The following is a 19,547-nucleotide window of genomic DNA, read 5'->3' as shown; positions in this document are numbered from 1 at the left end:
CTATAAATAGCATATAAGAGGGGCCCCAACACAGATCCTTGGGGGACACCCTTAGCAATCTCTAATGACAAGTGTTTACCTTCTATCTGTACACATTGTGTTCTTCCGCTTAATTTCTAAACCAAAATACAGCGTGATTTGATAAACCAACACTTTTAAGTCTATGCAACAGTATTTCATGATCCACAGTGTCAAAAAATCATGCCTAAATAAAACACCCTAAAAACATGATAAATTTACTCAAGATGCTAAATGTAAGAAAATATATATATTTTTTCTCAATATCTTAAAATATCTAGAATTAATGTTGGAGTCAGTAATTTCTGCTCCTCTGGTGACACAAAAATGGAATAGAATTGCAAAAACATCGCTTTCAAATAGGTTTCCCAAACAACTAAAAACGCCTTATTTTTAGTTGTCTCTCCATATTAAGGAGGAACAAGTGAAAGTATTTTTTACATTATACATTTTAGCTATAAGTTTATTTCTCTGGAGTGTGTTTTTTTTTTTTTTTTGCTTTAAAAGCAGAAACCTCACTACATTTTGTTCGACTTATACTCTCTGGAAGCAACATATTATCTTACCCTATATTGTTTCTTGAGTAAATGTTTTGTCATAAGGATGTTAAGATATAATCAATGGAAAACAAGACAAACAAAAATGGATCAAGATTTTTTTTTTGAGGATGTGGATTTAGGGAGTCATTTCGGATCAAGCCACAAAACTCCCCCGTTCCGATATGGCGGATTGTACGAGGACAGGACAAAAACAGGGCAGTGGGACTCACCCAAGTCTTTCGATCCTTGACTTTCACTGGCCAGCTCGCCCATTCTCACCAGAGCATCAAAATAACCCTTCGCTGCAAACGTCACACCTGCAAGATGGAGGCAAGAGAAATGTTGTTATAACAGTGATACAGGCACTTCAATGATCAAAGAGCCCATTATAAGGATGAGACTGCTCTCAGGTAGGGCTGGGCAAATCTTGAAATATTCGCACTATATTGGCACATGATTTGCTGACAATAATAAAAATTACAAAACAACATAAAACTTGCATTTAGCTTTTTTTTGCCAACACGTTTACAAAAGGCCTTGTAATTAAACATGTTCCTTGTGTGGTGACTTGTGAGCACATATTATAGTTATATACACATATACAAGTTATATAGTTCACAAAATAAAAAAAAAAAAACAATCTCTCATCATTTACTCACCCTCATGCCATCCCAGATGTGTATAACTTTGTCCTCTGTAGAACACAAATGAAGATTTTTTGAAGAATATCTCAGCTCTGTTGGTCCATACAATGCAAGTGAATGGTGACCAAAAATTTGAAGCTCCAAAAAGCAATCCACAAGACTCTATTGGTTAAATCCATGTCTTCTGAAGCAAGTTCCCATATTTTAAAATCTCCACCTTTGACCAGCCCCAACCAGTAGGTGGCGGAATGTGAAAGTCATTTCCAAACCAGAATGTGCAAGTGAAAATGTAGATTTACAGTAAAAATTAAAGACCAGTTTTTATCTGCTTCTCACCCACACTATCATATCTCTTCTGAAGACATGGATTAAACCACAGGATTCATATGGATTACTTTTATGCTGCCTTTATAAAGCTACAAATGTCTGATCACTCTTCACTTATATTGTATAGCCCTACAGAATATAAATATTATTCTAAAAATCTTTTAAGAAAGTCATGTGGAATGGCATGAGGGTGAGTGAATGAGTGATGAAAGATTTTTCATTTTTGGGTGAACTATCCCTTTAAGGCAGAGATGTTGTTGCAGCCTTATATAAACTTATATATGGAGCGCAACAGTGCGTGTTTGGAAGATCCCATTCAAATGGAAATTGATTATTAACAATAACCAATAAAACTTAAAATAAAGGTTTAAAAAGACAGAACTAACGTGAGCTCCGAGGTTGTTAATCGATGGTATATGCTTCGGCTGAAGCCATCAGTCTGAATTATTTTAACTTAATTAAAAATAAAAAAAAAAGAATACAAAAAACTACACTATACATGAACCTTGAATCTACCACTTAGAAAATCAGGGCAAATAAATCCCGGCAAGGGCTCTGCAGCGGCAGCCCACTCTTATGATGCACTTTGAATGACGCAATCGAGTCGGTCTCCCTACACTTTTAAAATGTTTTATTGATATATTTTACAATATACTTGCAAATCAACAACTTCAGACCAAACGTTTTATATTTTTCCATTGTTTTTAATTGAACTACATTCGCAATGCTTCATGGGTAAAGTACAGTTTTGTATCCTTTATCATTTTTTTTTTTTTACAAATACGTTTTTGCTTCAAATCAAAGTTTGTAATGTTGTGATTCACCTGGTTGGTTTGGTTCATGGCTTAAGTACTTTTTTATTTTTTGTTTCTTATGTAGTACTTTATGAAATTCCCATGGAAAACAATTGAATGGGAAAATGCTTCCATAACCAAGATGGCTGAAAAAGTGGCCGCGCAAGTTGCCCTCTAGCAAAAATAGCATTAAAAGTTTCTGTGAATCAGTTCAAACTGTCCATTTCAATTAATCGATTTAAAACTCTGATTCAACAACTTCTGATGTTTGCATCATCATTCAAAAATGTTCACTGAAGTCTGTGTGTTTCAATTAACAATAATCACAATTATAATCTTAAAATACATGTATTTTAACTACATTTGGATATATACTGTTTTTACACAACATTTTGAATCAACTTGGCAACTGATGCTTTGTGCTCAAAATAACAATTCCTCTGATTAAAAAACATCCACAACATTTTAAGCCATTTCAGAGCAAAACACAAATATTGATATATTTATATTGAACATTGTCAAAAGGATGAAATATATAGCAATATATTTCTTTAGCTATTTAACCTAGTTCTACTCTCATCTGTGTATGTTGGTCCAGTTGGGTAATGAGTCACAACAAAAGCTATTGTAATGGACGATTCTGTCGCACAACAGGAAACAAAATCAGATTTACAGGAAACACATTTAAAATGAGTAAAGATAAGCCTCCTGTGACAATGGAAATTGGGTATTTTTTTTCTTAACCACACCAATGCAGCCGTTTCCCTCCACAAACACACACACACACACACACACACACACAGACACAGACACAGACACAGACACAGACACAGACACAGACACACACATTCCCCAGTCCCATTCCTCATTACAGTTTTCAAATGTCAACTTCGGAGAAAAAGATAAACAGAACAGCATTACATCAAAAACTCTCCCTGGACACATTTTGTGTGTGAGGGAGAAAGAGAATGTGTGTGTGATCAGCTTAGACCATTAAGAATTGTCATGCTGGTCTAGGCTGGCAGTTGTAGTTGGTTTAGTGTGGTTGCGTTTGATGGCGATATACTACCAAAGGCAGCAGTGTCTGTATCCCTTACAAGGAATACCCTGGTCTGTGACTGTACCAGCGGCTGCGTTTAATTTCTGTAAAGCCTCCTTGAGCTGGAACATGTGCTGGTGACTGTTACTGATCTGTTCAGGGTTGGCAGGGCTCATTATAGAATAGAGAGCAAGAGATTGCCCTACTCAGCAGTGCACATGTGTAACTCCTGCCCAGCAGGCTTATAGTGGAATAAGAGTCTCCTGAGCTTCATGTCAATCTTGGGTTATAAACACAGGTGCTTTTGGTTATAAACAAACTATGAGAGTTTCACATTTCTAGAATCATTTCCAACATTCTTGTTTCCTTTCATCGCATCCATAGCTTGTGTCATAGCTCCTTCATCTTAAAGCTGAAGAGTGTAATATCTGCACCACTAGCGTACAATAGTGGTTGCACCGACTAGTTGACTACTTGGTTTGTTTTGCCACTAATTGACACGTTGTGTCTGTGCCAAATATTCACGGATCACATGATTTCAGTTGTTGTTTCTTGTTCTATATGATGAACAGGAGCAGGAGGAAAATTCCTCAGTCTGCAAACTGTGTCCTGTATATTTGCATGCATATGCATTTTCAAAAATGTGTGTACATATAGAATTACACTTAACTGTAAATCAGAGCACTTTGAATTCACAAAGCATGTATGAGGAAAGTATGCTGCAAAGAATTGCAGACGTTTAAAGCGTTTTAACATGCAAGCCAAAATTATGAAACCAATCAAATATTGAGACTTTTTTGCCCCATATGACAAAGCAAGTAATATCAATTGGTCAATGGAGATTCACATGCTCACTCATCGCCGGCAGGTGCCCATAAGGAGAGAGAGTATGAAGGTATTTTTGGTGCAAAACAACTGAGCGCCTGTGACAGTTGAATTTGTAATTGTAGAGATTAGCCACACATGTGTATCAGTACATTTGAAGTCACAGAAAACAATGTTTTAAGAGTTGCAAACTTGTAGATTTTTTTTCTCTCCCACTAACACAACACAACAGTTACACCTTCTCAAATTATTCATTTTATGTCCACAAATCCATTTCTATGAATCACAAATGAAGAAACCTGTTCACTCACAGGTTTTCTACAGTTGCTGCAGTGAATATGGTGCAAAACACATTCACACACCCGCATCAAAAACTGTGAAGTCAAGGACAAATTTTGCTCATCCGCAAATCAGTATGTGAATTCATCCAATGAGAGTTGCACACTTGTAGAATACTTCCTCACAAATATTTTTTTTTCTTTGATATTTTTCTAGCACAAACACGAGGACAAAACTACAACTGCTTGAATCTGCTGCTACGAGTCTCAAACACTTTTTCGTGCGCTATCCATTTTGCACCACATGTATGTGTAAAATATGGAGCAAAAGTGATTTGTGCATCTGTAGAGGCAGCAGCAGGCACTGATCAGAGATCAGAGAATTTTGACCAATCAGAAGAGCTAGTCTGGGTGCCTCACCGTTGGCGGAACATGGCGCCCGAACGAATAGGGGGAAAAAAAAAAAACTTCCATGAGCATCTTTCAGAGCAGTGGCAAATACCAATAAAGGTATGGTTTTTTTTCTGACTAAACTAGCGCTTCTAATTGGCCAAAATTCTCTGATCTCTGATCAGTGCCTGCTGCTGCCTCTACAGATGCACAAATCATTTTTTGTAAATTAAAATAGAAAACTGTTCTTTTAAATTGTAAAATAGTTCACAATATCAATATTTTTACTGTATTTTCGATAAAATAAATGCAGTCTTGTTGAGCAGAAGAGACTTCTTTTAAACGGTAGTGTAGGTCTAAAATTAAGTAAAGTCTTAGTCTTTATAGTCCGTATTAAATATATAGTCCGATTACTTCTTTTAACTTAAAACTTTATTTTGATCATCAAGTCTCCTCACATTCATTCTCTTTCTGTCACATTCCTCATTGATAGGCCCAGGGGAGTGTCTTTTGTCTCCCCAGGTGTGAATTACAATCAATATTCATGATAGTTCGCGCCTCCTTGCATATGACCTAACACTAAAAGTGTCTTACAAACGTTAAATGACTATATTGTTTTGTATGAAAGTGATCAGGATGTTTTCACATAATTTTGTAGCAAAAACTCTAGGCTACAAGATCCTGTTCTCAAAAGTCTAGTATGTGTTATATGGCCTTATTTCAATGATTTAAATTTTTGTTTTCTCAAAAATACAAACATGTTGCTCACATATTATTGTAGCCCAGATTGTGCTGAATACAGTGTTCAGACTTAAGCCATTAATGTGCTTTTAAGCAACTGAAAAAAGCACAAATGTCAAGGCATGTCAAAACTTCTCCAGGGCCCAAAACACCCTCAGACCCCAGATAATTAAACTACAAATTCATAAGTGCAGTGATTCCCATTAAATACCTAGACCAGGGGTCAGGAACCTTTTTACACTAAAAGGAGCCAATTTTATTTTATTTTTGGTTGATGCATTTTTTCGAAAGAGCCATACCACAAATGAACAATTTACCATTTTCAAAAACAATGTTTTTCGATAAAATAAAATGTTTATATTGCCCATAGACTACTCAAAAACAAACAAATATGCAAATATTAATAGGTAACATGTTGCAATATGGAATTGAGTACACATGTTTGTGCGGGTCTCCATATAATTACTTAATTTTACTTCATGAAAAATGTAACTTCCCTTTTGGACTGGGCGCCATGTAAAAAAACATTTGAATGATAATCGCATATAAAATATCAATATCCAATTATATGGTCAATCCCCAAGTTCAGTGAATATTTTTGTTTAAAAATGTAATTTATTGAAACAAAAAGACATTTCTAAATTCAAATTGCACTTTAAATGAAAAAGCAATACAAATAACAAAGTGATAAAAAAATCGTATATATAACCACCTCCCCAAATCCAACAACCCATTTGCCATCACGCAAGTATTAGTATGCAGCAACAGGTGAATATTACTAGCATACAACTTAAGAACTAAATACAATTATAAATGTAAAGATAATTATAATAATCATCATAATAAATAAGCCTAAAAAATGATTGTGCTCCCACAAAATGCTGTCAATGTGTGTTCTTATCGAATGTGATTGTATTGTTTTGGTCATAAAGAAAAATTATCATTATTATGGAATGTGTGTGTTAATATGGTTTGTGTTGCCTAAAGAAAAAAAAATAGAATTCAATTTTAGGTTCAAGGTGAATGAGTCTTGAATTACCTTGTGATTTAATCACTTTCGTCTTTGTTTATTTAATACAAAGATACCTGTATATATATTACTGAACCTACAATGTGTAAGAGTGAACTAAACTCACAGCACCTCACGAGATGATCGAAGATCATGTGCAGCATTCTCATAGACTACATTATTCTTGCAAACAGTTTTCAGTTGAATGAAACAGAGAAAAAGGAGTGATAACTCTTTACATGCGCTCGTTTCACGAAACAGGGTCCCGTTGCACACCTCTGAACAGTGAATCAGACATGAGCATTGATGACAAAAGAAGTCCGTTCTTAAAAATATAAGGTTTTGGTTTCTTCAAACACGTCATCATTTCTTGTCATGTGTCACTCTGAGACACCTTTTGCGGGTAGATGAGCAAAATTACTCATGCATGAAATGCATTTGCAGAGGAGCTCGCAAACAGAATTGGGTCTCGTCGCATTTTGCGGGTGCTATATCACAACCGGGTTGCACATAAAAAATAACGAACGTTCATAAAATCGCACATAGAAAATGCTCTTAACAGCTAAGATCAATAGTTATTGGGAAACAAGTCCCAGAACACTATGAATGTCGTCTGTTCTTCAAAATCTTAGCACGTTTGGTCAAGCGCGCGTCTTTGTGTCTAGTTTCTTGTTATACATTTCTCCGAGAAGTCTTACAGGTCTCCTTCCACAGTGGCTGGTACATCAGCAAAACACTCCGCATGAAAAATCTTCATTTGGCGGGTGTTCATTTCAAACCTTGTTCACCAGAAGTAGGCTGTAAAATTGAGGAAAAAGGAAATCAAAACAATGTCATTGACTTTGCAATCGCACCCACACTTTCTGTTTCTGTGAGCCATAGGTTCCCGACCCAGACTGCGTCGGTCCAACTTGTCCCACCACAGTTTCATAATGAACCGAAAATATTTTTACAGTTCTCATAATAACATAAGGTCTCTAACATCGTGTTTTGTGCCTTTTTCTTCAGCAAAGCATCTCTCACTCAAGTCAGCCTCCCTCACAAACACACACACACACTGGTACCATCTGGCTGCATCTGAGACACTAAGGCATTTTGAGGACACAACATCATTTGAGGTAAACATTAGCTAGTAACGTTCCATTATCCACTGCAGTTATCTACTGGTCCAAACACATTTTTAACATTATCAATGTACGACAGCAAACGGATAAAGTTACTGAAGAAGTTATCATTGATAATTAACGTTAAGCTAATGATAGCTAAGTTAGGTAACATTAAAGTTAGCAAACGACGTTAGCTGTCAATGTCCTCACTCATCTCAACTGACATATATGGCTGCTTATCGTGAAACACAATGCAAAATGTATGTAACATTATATCTAACTAGCTAACATTAGCTAATTATCTAACGTTAACGTTATTACCAGCGGCTCTGACAACATATCTATTTTCAGCATCTGAGGAGCAAGTTGGCTCATCATGTAACGTTAGGTTATTTGTAATGTTAACTAATCAAGTTGAAGTAACGCTACTGTTTTAAGCATAATGTTTGTACCCTTGATTTTCAGATAATGAGCATTTTTTATATTTCAAGAAGAGAGTGAAATCCACCAACAGATGAGGAAGAAACGGCTACCGAGCTAGCTAGCTAGGATAGCTAGCATAGTTAGATGGCAAGTCAATGGCCAAACAGATTATTCAGAGGCTTTTCAAGAAATAAACTGGAGTAACAGTGGCATCTTAACATGAATTGTTTCTTTGTAGCAGAAGAGAAAGCAGGGGCAGCAGTAGAGACAGCCTCAGCTGACTCTCATAGAGTGACAGACACACAGGGAGGGGCAGCAGGGGAGACAGCCTCCCCTGAGTGAGGGACAGCAGGTGAATTTGACAGCAAAGAAAGGGGCAGTAGGTCAGAGTATATTCTGTTCAGTCTAGCGTACCATGCTTTGTGGGTGTGACTTTTTGCGGTGTCATCACCATTCATATCTACACAACCAATGTTTATGATTAAATCACTCCTAGAGCACAACATTTTTTGTGCCAGACAGTGAAGGTGAGGATAATTTATGCGTGCCAGGTGTTAGAAAGAAAAAGTCTTGCTGTTCCTTGTCTCTTCAAAGTGCATTTAAAGAACAGATCTGTCCTTCACGATGGGAGGGAAACAAGGAAGCATCAATACTCTCAAAAAGTATAAGAGTATATTGCAAAGCACACAAGATCTGCACAGCAAACTCAAGGCAGTGGTTTTCCCCCAAAAGTTCAACTTCTTGTGAAAGAGCAGCTCAGGTAGTGTTGCAATCCGCAGATCAAACGCATCACAGCTCCCACACAGCACAAGCACTGATTATAATGCCTCCTCACTGACTTTTTACATCTCTCACAGAGAGTGTAGAAAGCAGGCAGGGAGAAATTGGATACCCATCAGATATTCTTTATGGAATTCATTCAGAAATCAATCAGCTCCTTTATCTGCATCTACTGAGGGTCTTTGGAAAAGTCTGATCAGCTTTTGGCACGGCCAGAAAGGCCACAAAAATCAGTTAAGCAAACAATTCATCAAGTTGACCAGCAATGTGTCAAGGTGTGTGTCTGTGTGGCCACTGTTCAGGGTTTATTTAGAGGGAAGTTATGCAGAAATAGGTCTGACAGATGGGGCCATCACCTCCAGGCATTTGCAAAGAGAGAGCAGTAACTTTACAACCCTATCTATTATTCTCTCTTCACACCATCTTTTCTTTTTTCCTGTCAGGACTTCTGGGTTGGAAAGGCCAATAGAGGAACCACTTATTTATAATATAGAACTGGATTGCTGATGATGTCAAAACAGTGAAGCCACTACGCCGCCATATTGCTATGCCCAAACATTCCAGTATGCCTATTGATTTAATCAAAAATCTTCTGTTTTCAGTGAGTAAACATTAATAATTCAGTCACAGATTTTATATCTGAAATCCACCTGTACATCCCTGCAAAGTTAATGTCCTACACATGTAATTATTTATATATTTAAGTCTGGAATTTTTCCTGTTTCTTGAAAGCCAGAGTGAGTTATGTGTATCCATTTCAGCAGTTCACTGAAACTGAGGTACAAACAGACATTTTCAGACTTATTTAATGTGAACGTTGAAGTGTTTTTTTTTCAGAGATGTTTGTAGCGTTTTCATTAAAAAGGGCCTTTTTTTGCGGTTATTTGAATAAGAGACCACTCTCTCTCCCTCTCCATGTGCAGAGAGTGAGGGACACATGCAAAGCAAAGCTGGTTAAAATTAAACTAATACTCTAGGTTTAAATGGCAAATGGACACATAATTTATACGATTTGACATCATCAGCAATCCAGTTCTATATTATAAATAAGTGGTTCCTCTATTGGCCTTTCCAACCCAGAAGTCCTGACAGGAAAAAAGAAAAGATGGTGTGAAGAGAATAATAGATAGGGTTGTAAAGTTACTGCCCTCTCTTTGCAAATGCCTGGAGGTGATGGCCCCATCTGTCAGACACATTTCTGCATAACTTCCCTCTATATCTTATACGTATGATGTATGACTACAGTGAGTGTTTCAATATGAAAACTGGCAAATCCCGGGCATTTTAGACAAATTAAATATCCCGGTTGGATTTTAAAGACCCTCCAAGGGAAAAGACGTGTTTGTCACCCCAAAACAAGCAAATATTACAGCTTTTCCTACTTGCATTACAACTTGTGGTCAGTTTAGCCACTTCTTTTGGTGATCGTTGTGCTGCACTGGGGCAGGTGAATGCTCCGACACGCGTACATCATCTCATTCGTAAATAATATTATCCATAACAAGGAAATTAAACTTTAAAGATGATTGTCACTAGAGGGTGAAATGTGACTGTCTTGTCCCAAGATCAGAGACGGTGAAAGGGGGCTTTATCACCTGTTGGACATCAATGCTCTATGAGAGTTTGGTCATACCAAGATGGCCATTAAATTTCAGTGCTCCTGCTGGTAGTTTACCATTGCGTCAGCAATCCAGTTATATATATATATACACATATATATCAGTGAAAGAAATACATATATGCAGCCTGAGCTCATGAAAATAACTTGACCAAAGCATCATTTTTGCACACCAAAAGCAAGTGAAATGGTGTTGTAATTAAACAAGGTTAATGTTAGATGGTGGTTTTAAATGAAACCGACATCCTTACCCATATGAAACACCTAAACCTAAATGATATTGGGAACAAAGCAGACATCCTTAACCTAAACCAACACCTAAACCTAACCGATAGTGTCCTAAAAGCACATGAGAGGTGAACAAAACAGACATCCATTTCCTAAACCAACACCTAAACCTAACCGATAGTGTCCTAAAAGCACATGAGAGGTGAACAAAACAGACATCCTTAACCTAAACCAACACCTAAACCTAACTGATATTGTCCTAAAAGCAAATGAGAGGTGAACAAAACAGACATCCATACCCTAAACCAACACCTAAACCTAACTGATAATGTCCTAAAAGCAAATGAGAGGTGAACAAAACAGACATCCATAACCTAAACCAACACCTAAATCTAACCGATAGAGTCCTAAAAGCACATGAGGTGAACAAAACAGACATCCATAACCTAAACCAACACCTAAACCTAACCGATAGTGTCCTAAAAGCAAATGAGAGGTGAACAAAACAGACATCCCTAACCTAAACCAACACCTAAACCTAACCGATAGAGTCCTAAAAGCACATGAGGTGAACAAAACAGACATCCATAACCTAAACCAACACCTAAACCTAACCAACAACGGAGATCCTAAAAGAAACAGAGATGTAAAAACAGACATCCTTACACTAAACAAAACCGATAGTGTCCTAAAAGCAAATGAGAGGTGAACAAAACAGACATCCCTAACCTAAACCAACACCTAAACCTAACCGATAGAGTCCTAAAAGCACATGAGGTGAACAAAACAGACATCCATAACCTAAACCAACACCTAAACCTAACCAACAACGGAGATCCTAAAAGAAACAGAGATGTAAAAACAGACATCCTTACACTAAACAAAACCGATAGTGTCCTAAAAGCAAATGAGGTTAAGCCTCTGGGGGTCGACGGATGCGGCGGTGGATCCTGCTGGATTTTTCCGTCATTAAAGCAGAAAATAAATATAAAATAAAAAGGGTGAGCTATCAGCCATCTGTGTCCGCGAGCATATATCTGAAACGCATCACAAAAATGAACAAACTCCACGAATACTTATCACACAAACATGAAACATATGTCTAAAGAAAGCTGATAATGTCTACTTTTAAATAAAACCATTCAAATTTAAAACAAACTTTCTCCTGCAATGTAATCTGTATGAAACACAGCGATGTACAAAGTGATGTACAAAGTGATGTGTAGCGCCTCGTGTTGATTTCACCATGAAAGGTGCGCCAAAACTTAGTATGCAAATATTTTGTTATAGAAACATTCATTCTATGAATCAAGGTTGCATATATTTACTGTTGCACTGATTTAACAGGTATCAAGACGGTCAAATGTTTTTGTAAAATGTTAGGGAATCAAACTGACAACTGTTACCAAGTACTTAAAGATACTGAATAAAACAATTAAATAATTCTCTCATATCCCAGCTTAATATGCAGTAAAGCCATTTTACCTTACTGGTTGCTCACAAGACATTTTTTTTGTTAAAGATAAACATTCAGAACAGAGTTATTTTTTTATTTTTTTATTTATTTATTTTTTTAACACCCAACATGTGTTAACAAAGCTACGGTTGTTTTTGTTCCTTCTTGTTTAGTATACAGTTGAGACTATTTGGGGTGTTTCTTTAAAAGTACTAAAATAATAAGTTACAGAAATCAGAGCCAGAATCGTTCAAATCTTTGCAATTTCCATTCCTTTATTTGCAGGTCTACCCCTATAAAATGTTGTCTTTATTGAGAAAAAGCATTGTCATAACATAATCCTAGCGCACTAACCCATCTTTCTCTGCCCGAGGCTCCAAAACAAATCAGCAAGGACAATACCAGTCAGAAATAATAAATGGCGGTAGAAAGCTTTGCTGACTTTATGTCTGAGTGATTTCATTTCCTAAAACATGGGGCAGGGTGGTAAAGACACAGCCCAAGAGCAAAAGAGGATTACGCTTTATTCTGGAGGGCTTAGAGTCCTGGGGCCTGCCACCAGACCCCAGTTTGCTTCAGTATGGGGTAGCCAATTATGGAATAGATCTGTTTTTCCACCCCATGTCTCCCCTTTATATCCTTTTTATTTGCCATGTCTCTACGGAAAACCCACGCTCTACTCTCTCTACCCGACTGCTGTATGGCTGAACTACATGGCTAGTTCAAATTTCATCACTGAATTCACAAAGAGATCAGACATTTTACTTAGTTTGCTTAATAAACAATGACATTACCACCTCGGGTGTGCATTATTTTTCAATAATTCAATGGGCTGGTGTTAATTATTCTGCTTATACCACCTGTCACCACACCAGAAGACATTGTTCAGGGTTTTATCTCAAGACCTTTTCTGGTTTTCGTCCCCGAAATGCTCTTGAGAGAGGAACTACTTTCTTATGCCATGGATTTAGCACCTTGTTTGATGCAGCTCAAGCTTTCATTGCTAGTTCGAAAATGTCACTTTAGTACTAGCGACAAAAGATGCGCTGCTCTTCAGACTTTAAGTAACAAGTTAACGTGTGTGCTTTCTACTATAGCTAGGTGAGGCTGATTGTTTGTCATTCTTATCCAATGTACGTAGCCAATGCCTTCGTTTTAATTGGTCATTTTGTTGTGGTAGCGTGTACGGCTCTATTAAATAACTGAAATAATTTGGCGTAGTGATATGGAACCATTATGCGGCCAAGGTCTGGAACTGCTTCACAGCTGTGCGTTTACTGGAAAATAACTTCACACCTTAGAATGCCAACCAATCAGAATCAAGCATTCAACAGACCTGTGATTCCGGGTTCAATACAAGTTAATTTCAAATCAACAGCGTATGTGGCATAATGCTGATTACCACAAAAATCAGCATTATGTTTTTGTTTTTTTGTGTTTTATTTAATAATCAAAGATCACTATTACAGTGAGACACTGGGGGCCAGTTCATGAATGATAAAACACACAATCTTTTAAAAAGTATCACAAGATCTAAACAATATGCATGTTAAAATGATTTATGATTACATTTATTTTAATGTTAAAATTGCATCCTAACCTTATCTGTGTAACATTATATCCAATACTACAACATTGTTGTCATGACAACATCATCCCAGTAAGCCCAGTGATCACAGTAAGTGTATTTATCACACTAAAATCATGTTAACATGTATAATGTTTACATATTATGGCTATACTTTTGAAACGATGTGTATTTTATTGTTTATAGACTGGCCCTATTCACTTCCATTATAATTGTAAATCATTTTTAAACATAATTCTGGCTTGAGGTGTCAAAATTATGTTCTGTGGTAATCAACATAAAGCCAGAAATGCTGTCGATTGACCTTAAATTGTACTTTTCCATTACTGTAATGGAAAATAATGATATATTATTTAAATTGTATGCTATTACAGCATTTTCTTTTTACTGTAAACATTACAATAATGAGAATTAAGCTTGATTTACTTTACACAAAACATGATTTCATACTTTTTCTTTCCCTTGTGATTTTTGTGTTAAATGTTATTCTATCTTAGAAATGAGACTTGGACATATTTTCATGAGATTCACCATAATTTGCATGTTACCAGTGGACAGCAGCATACAACAAGATGGACCCCAGTGTCCAGTGACCCTCCGTGCGAGGATAATAGTCTATCCCTGACCTCAGCCAATCAGCCTCTTAATGCTCAAGTGTTTGGAAGGCAGTTTGACTCACAGATTTTACATAAATCCCCCTGTAAGTGGAGTGATGCTATTTATGACTAGTCCTTATTCTTTGTGACTCTTTGAGACTTATTCCTGCCAATCACCCTAAAGATTTTACGGCTGCGGTCCGCTCAAGGTGACCGAAGCAAGATTACATTTTTGAAAAGGGGAATGCAGACGTCAATGGGCATTTGTCTGTCTCACATCAGTCACCTACTGCACAAAGCCCTCAAAGTCATCTGATTGTTCTCGTCTAATGGCTAAATATCAAATCATCAGCGAGGAAGGGCACATTTTCTCCTCCGTGAATCCCTTCATCAGTCGAGTGTTTGTGTTTGGCCCCTCTGTGCTTAGGAGAGTGTTACATTTATGCATTTGACAGACACTTTTCTCCAAAGTGACTTACAGTGCACTTATTACAGAGACAATCCCCCCGGAGCAACCTGCAGTTAAGTGCCTTGCTCAAGGACACAATGGTGGTGGCCGTGGGGATCGAACCAGCGACCTTCTCATTAACAGTTATGTGCTTTAGACCACTACACCACCATCACTTGGTGTTGTGGGCTGTGTGAGAGTTGATAAGGTTGTGTGGTCATCTGAAGGACAGAATGACAAATATTGTCATCATCAAATGAAGCTCTGTTAAATGGCGAATGGAGGGGGCATGGAGGGTTTGAATAGCTCCCCGGACTGGTAATGGTAACAGTAATGTGGAGGTACTTACTGGAGAGAGCCTTCTCGTAGTTCTTCCCCATAGCAATGAAATTCCGCAAACAGGGGTTGAACTGTTCCATGATGGTCTAAAAGAGAAGGGAAAGATTTGATTAGAGGCTAAATTAAAGGTCCTGTAAAACATTTTAGCGTTCTCGTGACTGAGCCATGGAATTAGCCACGCCCCCTCATTCCAAAACCCTGCCCTTAAAAATTGAGACCAAAACAGAGCAAAAGAGCATTGTTTGCTCCTGTGGCTGTCAAATTCAACAGTGGCACAACAGTACCCTCAACAGACAAAAAATATGAATCATAGCCTCAATGCTCTGCTTCAAATGAGAACGAGCAAAATGACTGACAGGTGAAGAGTCAACATCCGAGGATACATTTTTGTTTGCAGTTTACAAAGTCTAAGAGACTTATCTCAGGACACTTATTCATTAATATCTTTAAGGGAGTAGGACAATTCTTTAAATATTTTCCATGAAAAATAGCACTTACAGCACCCTTAACACAAAGTTTGCATAGGTTATAGGCAGGCCTACACATGGAACTCCACAGAAAGCTCCACAACTTTCCGCAGAATTGAAATGCCTATCATGCAAAAAATGCTCTTGATCTGACTGAAAGGCTTCGGTAACTCGCATAACCACTCTGTATAATTCTAGTGAGCAGAATAGCATCTTGAGGCAGATGGGCTACAACATCAGAAGTCCACGTTGGGCACTTTATCAGGAACAGTGTTCCGACTAAAGTGCTTGGTGAGCGTATATTGCCATGAAAGCACGATTTAAATACTATGTGCTAGCAGGGTTACTTCTAAAGGCCACAAACTAGTAAACATTTTAACACTGGCAAAAAAAGACATACAAATGGAATGGTGCAAGCCTACGGTGTATACTTAAAAGGGAAATTAAAGCAAACATGACAGATGGTTAGTTGTAAATAATAGGGTGTACTCCCTGAAAAGAATATCGAAACCAGCATGAATTTTTTCACCAAGGACGTCTTGCTGGTTTAGCTAGTTAAGAATCCTGGTGGGGACACAAACACACCAGTATCCAAAAAATAACATATGATGCTGACCAGCTATATTCAGCCTTTTTAGCCTATACTAACACACCTATGCACAAACACAATCTACCCAGCATGCTTTAATTTTTCTCCATGCAAAAACTGTCCACAGCATCATCCCACTTTCACACTAACAATCATTCCATGTTGTGTTAACTGAATGTGATTATTCATGTAGGAGGGAACCTGACACTTACACTGCTCCAAAACCTAGTGAGCTGCCTGTCTACTGCCCACATAAGCAACATCCTTCTAAACAGTCATAGTACCTCATAAAAATGACAGATTTGGAACGTTCTACATAGGCAGCAACATTGTATTGCGTGCCCACCACACAAATAGCACTAGCGAATGGGAGAATCGACTCAAGATTTGTTCTAATAGAGTCTAGCCAGAGACTATTTAGCAAAGACGTGCCACTTCTATTAAAATGAACTCCCAATGGTCAACGAATGTAGGAGTACCGCCTCAAAGGAGCAAATCACATTTTAGATATAGATATCACCGGTCAATCAACTCAAGAACGTTCAAATTTGCTAGACAAACCAAAGTGCACATTTATTATCATTTTTTTTGTAATCCGAGGTCAAGAAGTACAATTATGATACCAGTGTCGTCAGATTTTATGCTGATTTTAAATAAATTGTCCTTTGATCAGAATAATTGTTCTTTGGAATAGGAGCTGCACTTGTTTACATAGAAAAAGTAGCTGCCTAGCATGTCTAAGAGTGTTCCAAAGATAGCTTGTTGAGTGGACTGACTTGCTAAAAAGCCTTTGTGATAGCATTAGCATGTTGCTAGGCTAATTATCAGCCTGTCAGGAGTAAAGCGGGATACTTTTCTGGAATCATTGTGAGGCCCAAATAAGCATAAAAACACACAGTACACACAAATATGGTGTAAAAAAGTCAATATTAATATGTACATTTATAAAATACATTTCTCTCGCTTCATCTGCTGAGCATGTATTAGGAGTTAATTAACATATTGTCGTCTGAAGTGTTGGGCTTGTTCTACTGCCAGGCAGTGCATACATTTAAGGAATGGCAAGTATGTCTGGTGTCTGTAAGAGTGCACATGCGGGGAGGGAAAATTGTCTGGAAGCTCCGTTCCTAGAGCAACCAAAATAAACACTTTACCGTCTTGCCACCCTATAATGCTTCAGTGATACTCACTCCAGCAGGCATCCACTTTCCCTTGAGGGCTTCCTCCAATTAGAGCGGCCACAGTCTGCCAGGGCCTTCAGGTTAACAAAGTCCCGGAGCTGACAGCACAACACCAGTGGCAAAGCTAGCTTTCTTCCTCTGAAATTCACCACGGATAACTACATCCTCATTTCAGCAGCCTCTAACACTTCATAATAACCTTACGGCCATTCCTCCAAATAAAACTCAAAAACAATCCAACTCGAGCCAGTATTTCACAGTAAACATCACCATGGTTCAAACTTATATGAGGCACCGCATAGGGTGTAAATCTAACTTAACTTACGCATGCTTAAATGAAACACTTGCATACGTATATGCAAATTACTCACTTGTGCGCACGCACGCACGCCACAAAGTTTGTGAAACTTTCTAAGTTCATCTTAATTTTCATTGTGTTCAACACAAAATATAAACTAAGTAGATGTTATAACTGTTATAAACTATAACTAAATGCATTTACATTCACTGATGAATGTAAAACTGTCATAGTTTCATAATAAATTATCATTTTCCATCCCATTTCTGGCCCTCTAACTCAAACGCACGGTTTTGGCCTCAGCGGTTCCTTTAACTTCAATGTAAACACCCACTGTTCTGATTGGCTAACATCCTGCTGCCCCTCAAATTCACTCATATTTGAAACTCAATCGGAAGAGAACAAGCTCTACACAACATTATAAAACAAAATTTCAGGGTTTACACATAACGCACATCCAACACAATACATCAGAATATATTAAACTTCACTCAAGCACAACTGTTAACACTATCAAACAGTCATAACATTTGAAATATGAATTCAATATTACTAAAGGTTTAGCTGTCAAGTCCAAGTGTTACATTTTATGATCCGTTTAAAGGTTTTCCTTCATTGGGCTACATAAATGGTTTATGCAAAAAAATTATCAACACTACTATAAACAACATTTTTGCCCATTATCCCGATTTCACGCTATGTAAACGCCTTTACCGGCATACTCACCGGCTTATGCATGCAAGTGTTTTGGGCAGGCCCATTAACGTTTTTGACGTCAAAAGCAAAGATTAACTCGATGACTTCAAATCTCATGTAAACAAGGGTTTCACAACTTGTCTGTTTTATGGCTGATTTTTGATAGTAAACACACTCATTGTCACTTCTATGGCAGAGAAACAAAACGTTTAGGGTTGAGCGATGTCCCCTAAATTGGCAGTTGACGATGTTGACAGTAAAACATCGAGATGCACGATGATATCGTCGGTGGGGCGGGGCGGGGGGGGGATTATATAATTTCATATAATTTTCAAAAATTATATGAAAAATTATAATTTCGTTATTTTACTAACCCAACTAATGACTCGTCGGCGCTTTATCAGTAGGTTGCACGACACGAGAAGCATTTCTTTTTTTAGCTTTCACTTAAGAAGAGTTGTGCACTTTTTATTTTAATATATCTCTTTACATAAATACTATTTTCCAATTAAAAACAATAATTTCGTTATTTTACTCACTGATGAGCAAAAGGTCGAGGCAGAAATGGCCATTGATGGGGAAGAGGACCCGCTGACTTGGTGGAAAACGAACGACAAAGGGTTTCCGTTCATGGCAAGATTAGCACGGAAATATCTGTGCATATGTGCTACCAGTACTCCATCAGAGCGGGTAGTGTAGTTACTCCAATCCGCAGCTTATTAAAACCAGATAAAGTGAATATGTTGGTATTTCTGGCCAGAAACATCGAAATTTAAACATGGTCTATGGTGAAAGATATTACACTTCTTTACGCATTTTTCGCCATCCGTTGCGGAGCTATTCGATTTTGCATATTATTTTTTAAACGTTCATTTGTGTAGTTCATATGACCACTTTACAATATTTCAATAACATAATTTATTTTGTAGCCTGTGCTGAAGTTAATTGTGCTGCTAATTATAAGTGAAATGTTAATGCTGAGTTTCGGTCTGAGTGTTGTTTCCGTTTTCTTGTTTTATTTGTTGTTCTTCTATGTTTTAATAAATGTGTGTTATTCATATTCACCTTGTTTCTTTCATTTGATTTGACATTATGGATTTATGGCTAAGGACATTTTTCTTTAAAAGTAT

General features: G+C 37.4%; 1 protein-coding gene across 4 annotated transcripts in view; it reads right to left on the bottom strand.

Moving 5' to 3' along the window:
- LOC127647679 (brain-specific angiogenesis inhibitor 1-associated protein 2-like) overlaps positions 1-19,547 on the bottom strand; it is a 132,212-nt gene that overhangs the window by 90,138 nt on the left and 22,527 nt on the right. For all 4 annotated transcript variants that reach the window (XR_007971089.1, XM_052132086.1, XM_052132084.1 and 1 more), the window contains exons 2-3: positions 15,197-15,272; positions 788-874 (exon numbers count right to left, since the gene is read on the bottom strand). Coding sequence is in view for 3 of the 4 variants with exons in the window: in XM_052132086.1 (XP_051988046.1) it covers positions 788-874; positions 15,197-15,272 (163 nt within the window). In the remaining variant the exon portion in view is untranslated. The remainder of the gene's footprint in view (positions 1-787; positions 875-15,196; positions 15,273-19,547) is intronic.

Source organism: Xyrauchen texanus, chromosome 8, assembly GCF_025860055.1.
Source record: "Xyrauchen texanus isolate HMW12.3.18 chromosome 8, RBS_HiC_50CHRs, whole genome shotgun sequence".
Lineage (NCBI taxonomy): Eukaryota > Metazoa > Chordata > Actinopteri > Cypriniformes > Catostomidae > Xyrauchen > Xyrauchen texanus.
The sequence above is the reverse complement of the archived record's forward strand: the minus strand, read 5'-3'. Positions and strand labels throughout refer to the sequence as shown.